We start from the raw sequence: 4,942 nt of genomic DNA, 5'->3' as shown, positions 1-4,942 counted from the left end.
AAAAAAAAAAAGAGTATAAGGTGTAAGAGACAGCTTTAAGGTTTAAGGTGTATGTGGTATAAGGACTTCATCGGCAGAGTCCCGAGGGGACAGGGGAAAAATTCGGCATAGAAGACAGAGTTGAGGAATCATTGCCTGGCTCCAGGGGCACCAAAGGATGGTTTGGACGGCTGAGAGATTGGCTTAGGCTGGAAGGATGGAGAGAGTACACGGGCATGAAAGACCCCTCATAGCCAAGAGTAATGGAGTAGCAAGCAATGGGTCCCTGAGAGGCATGGCCGATTGGTCCTGATGACCTCCACAGATAGTGGGTAAAGATGCTGACTCTGTGGGTTCCACGTGCTTACTGCAAGGAGCTGGCACTGCCCAGCATCGTGCCCTTAGCTGCCCAGCCCTTAGCTGGTCCCTCTACTGCTTGGGTGCTGCTGTGTCCAGTTGGAGCATGACTCTCAGCTGCCCACCAGTGTCCAGGAAGGGGAACACACCACACTGCTATAGCAGTCACCTCACAGACATGCAGTGTGATTTTCACTTGATGTGCCTTTTCACTTCAGGCAGTTTTTTGCTAGGCCATCTAGATACATTTTACCAGTCTTTAAGAGGCTCATGTGTTTGCCCCTTTAGTTATGTTTTTGCCTCCTTTCCTTTTTGTCTCTACCCAACCTAAGGGATGTATACTTCATGCTAAATGAAAAGGTAGCGGGTGTCTGATGTTAGAACACCAGGGAACAATGTTCTACACTGCTGACACTACTCTCCTACCAACCAACCTACTTTCTGGGAATTAAGTATGCACCAGGTGACAGTCTCCAGAGAGTGTCTGAAGGAGGTTCAGAAATCTTAGACTGAGGAAAATTTAGCTTTGCCCCCACCTTTTCTCCCCTGGTTCCTCAAGAAAAGGGGAAGGAGACTTGAATTTTGCACAGGACACATGGCTTGTTTTTGATACACAACTTGTTCTTGCTAGCTATGTGTGCAGTTTTCTTTCCTTCTCTAAGTGATTCATAAGTGTCTGCCTTTACTATATTCAATTTTCCTCACAAACTAGCCAACTTAACCCCCCTCGTTGTACCACAGTCCCTTAAAGTTCACAGTCCCTTAAATTTTCACATCAAGTTATTTTGAGGACTAAAGTTACAAAAGCAAGTTAAGAGGTAAAAATAAAATTACAATCTTAATCCACGCTGTAAAGAGCAACAATCCAGTCTTTGATTTGAGGACTATTCAGGTGAAATAGGTTCAGAAGCACTTTTCTTCCAGAAGTGACAGAGCTGCAGGGTCAGGAGTGAGGTGAACTCAGCAGAGGTGAAAGTTTCTACCAGCAGCTAACGAGATACCACCACGTCCTAGAGACGTGACAGCAGCCTTTAACTTTGCTATTAAATTTGCAGCACAAGTATTTATTAGGAAGGCCAGGAAAACTGATTCAGAGATGATTACTAAACAAAACATGTGAAGGGAAAACAGGAACCTTTTAAGCCTGTGCTTATTGCTCTCCCACAGGAGCATTGGCAGTTTCCAAGACAGAAATGTGTGAGTTTGCATCTGTGTTATTTTATATTCTGTTGGCAGTGAGAGTGGCTGTTGATCAGGAACAGATAATGTCTGGACTTGAAACTGAAGGGTCTACTCTAGTGTAGATGAGAAGCTCTAGTGCTCATCTGAAGCCACAAGAGAAAGTCATGCGCACACTACGTGATCACCACTGAAATTCAAAACACCTTTATAACCTGATCTGGGTAGCAAAAATAATAGGGGCTTTAAAGCTCCTACTGACATACATTTTGAAAACCATTATTTTACTCTCAGGATTCTCTGTAGTGTACAGGATAAGGCTCAAACTCTGAAACTGACAAATAAAGCCCTCATCATTTTCAGCATCTCTCTTGGCACTTCTCCTCCCCTGCCATGCGCCTCATCCCCTGGGAACTGGACCTGCACACATGCCCTTGATCCCCAGAAAGCATCTTTACTCACCCTCACTAACTGCTTGAGGTGACTTCAGTGAGGCCTTCCCTTCCCACTTTACCACTGCCCATGACTAGCTCAGGTGCCCTTTCTGTGGGATCATGGGACCTGGTCTGTGCCAGCATTGTGGGATTTATTGCTCTCTTTTGGTTTGATTTTCATGCAACTAGACTATAAACTCCTTGAAGATAGGAAACTATGTCTTGTTCACTCTTGTTCAGTTCTTCCTCAGTCCCTAGTACATAAGACAGCTCTATAAATATTTGTTGAATAGATAATTGAAGAAAATATGATATGAAATGCAGATGTGACTTTAAAACTTCATGACTTTAAAACTTCAAGACTTTAAATCATGTGCTATATCATCATCTCTGGCTTTTGTTTAAAAGAATGTTTACAGACCTGAGGGTCTCCTGACTCACAGACTAAATTCACTGTCAGCAAAGCCATTTTAGTCTGTTTTGTCTGCCTCTGACTCAGGCTTAAATGACATGTATTTCTTACAGTTCTGGATGCTGGGAAGTCCAGGATCCAGGTGCTGGCTGATTTGGTACCTGGTGAGGGCTCTTTCTGGAGTGTAGATGGCTACCATCTTATTCTGTCCTCTCATGGAGAGTTCTTATAGCCTCTTTTAATTTTAATTACCTCCTAAAGGTCCTCTCTGCAAATACAGTCACATTGGTGGTATGAATTTGGAAGGGACACAGTTGATTCCATAGCACCCTCACCTGGGGAAAAGAGCAAAGTCTAGTGCTCACGGTCCCTAAACAATCTGCTTCCATCTCACCAGGTTTCCAGAAGGCCTGTTTCTTTGCACATTCATAGAATAGCTTTATTTGTATTTCATAGTAACAATTAAACTCACTTCTTCAAATAGTATCTCATCTCTTAGCTTAACAGTCTATACTGAAATCAGGCCAACTGGGGTAAGGAAGAATCTAGGTTTATTGTTTTAGGATATTTTTTTTAGACTCATTAAAAAAGTTGTGTGATTTTTTTTTAATATTCTTTTATGAAAGAAGGAAGTGAAAGAAGAAGTTCTTCATTTTTCAGAAATTTTTTTTTCTGCTTATTAAGGCCCTTCTTTCTTTGACAATTTTATTTCATGGACCTTGACTGCAACATAGATTTTAAAATACAGACTATAGATTATTATTCTCATGCCAATCATAAATTGGCTAGCTAAAGGAATAGCATGCTGGGATCTCATAATTCACAGGAAATACATGATAGGTTTAAATTAGAATAACTTAGAAAGCGGTGATTTCATTAGCTAAAATATTTTCTTAGTAACATAAGGAAAGAGGTCACATTCTGCTGGAATGCATTTCATTATGGAATTAAGCTAACATACTAAATGAATAAGAGTACATTGCTTTGTCTCTATATTTATATCACAATGCTGAGTTCTTTAAAAATAAGTACAATAAAATATAACCACTGTGGTTTTTTTTTTTCTTCATTAATTCTTCAGGAAACAATTTGAAGAAATGTCCTCTTTTTTTAAGTTTTCATCTAAAAAGGAATTTGCTGAACATATAACGAATGCCACTTCAGAAGAAAGACAGAAAATGCTAAAAGACTTTTATGTTTCTCAGTATCCAGAGGTAGAAGAATTTTTTGTGGATTCTGCATCAGAATCCATTAACTCTGCCAATGAAGAAGGAAAGAGAATCAGGAGTAAGCCTGAAAAAAGAAAATCTATTATAAAAGAAAGATTGTCAGAGTCTGAAACTTTGTCACTTAAAGATTCTATCAAAAACAATTCTCAAATGTGTATCCCAAAAGTATACAAGAGGAAATCAATTAAATTCCAAAATCATGGTTCCTGTAGCGAAGAGGTGCTTTCTAGTGGTACAGAAGCTAAAAAATTACCTATAAATTCAACCCAAGAGATTGACAATGAGAAAAACAGCCAAACATCCGAAGATTCTATGGCATCATGTTCCCTGATCAGTAAGTCAGAGGCATATGAGAGAAAGGTAGAAAGCACCATAAAAGATCAACAAGACCCCCCAAGAACAGGCATTTTACAAAATGGACCCCTTTTCAAAGTGAAGAACAAAAATATAGAAAATCCAGTGTTAGAAAACACTTCTGTGGTAGGCTTGCTTGGCGACACCTCTATTCTTGATGACCTCTTTAAAAGTCACGGGAACAGTCCCACACGGCTGCCAAAGAAAGTTCTTTCAGAGCCTGTGGAAAAAGTAAAACAGAGACCAAAAGATTTCTGGGACATCTTGAATGAACAGAATGACGACAGTCTTAGTAAACTCACTGACTTGGCAGTGATTGAAACTCTATGTGAAAAAGTTCCCCGCACTTCATCCTCCAAAAGGAAAGAGAAGCTCGAAACTTCTCTTTGGAAATCAAATGAGAAATTCTTGTGGAAGAAATTTTACTCAGCTGATGCAGAAGAAAGCACAACTAATACACAAGAATAATACATAAACAAAGGAATTACTGCACCAAAGAGCTTCAGCCATCAATGTTGACATCATATTCCACACTGATTATGTTATCTTGACACAGTTGTCAAAATACATTTTTATTAAAACTCTTGCTCAAGGGATTTTTAGTCTAAAATATTACCATGTATTTGTTTTCCTTGTTACTTGATTTGATCTTTTTAAACATACGGCTGTATTATAGTATAAACTTCTGTTATGAAATGGAAAAGATTTCAGATGTGTTATCAAGACCTGACGCGTCTCTCTAATTTTGTAATTACATGACCTTAGGTAAGTGTCCCTGCGTCCAGCTGGTTCCCAGCGGGAAAGATGAAGGCTTGAACTAGACCAGTGTGAGTCCCCTTCTGGTTTATGTTTTTTAAATCATGGGCCAAATTGAGCTCACCCCCCAAATCAGGTGTATATTGATGTGTTTGGGAAATGATTAAATAGCATTTTCTTTCCCTCAGTATCATGTACTTCTGTTTTAGCTAACAGTAATAGCTAGAACTGAATATATATAT

At 39.4% G+C, this 4,942-nt stretch overlaps 1 protein-coding gene across 2 annotated transcripts in view; it reads left to right on the top strand.

Moving 5' to 3' along the window:
• The window catches only part of ERCC6L2 (excision repair cross-complementation group 6-like 2), a 115,001-nt gene extending 110,098 nt beyond the window's left edge, over positions 1-4,903 (top strand). For both annotated transcript variants that reach the window (XM_012726625.1, XM_012726624.1), the window contains one exon: positions 3,443-4,903. In XM_012726625.1, the coding sequence (XP_012582079.1) occupies positions 3,443-4,412 (970 nt within the window). In that variant the 3' untranslated portion in view covers positions 4,413-4,903. The remainder of the gene's footprint in view (positions 1-3,442) is intronic.
• The last annotated feature ends 39 nt before the right edge of the window (positions 4,904-4,942 follow it).

The sequence above is a fragment of the Condylura cristata genome, unplaced genomic scaffold (genome assembly GCF_000260355.1).
Source record: "Condylura cristata isolate star-nosed mole 26May11 unplaced genomic scaffold, ConCri1.0 scaffold00017, whole genome shotgun sequence".
In the NCBI taxonomy this organism is placed as follows: Eukaryota; Metazoa; Chordata; class Mammalia; order Eulipotyphla; family Talpidae; genus Condylura; species Condylura cristata.
This window is presented reverse-complemented; position numbering and strand designations above follow the sequence as displayed.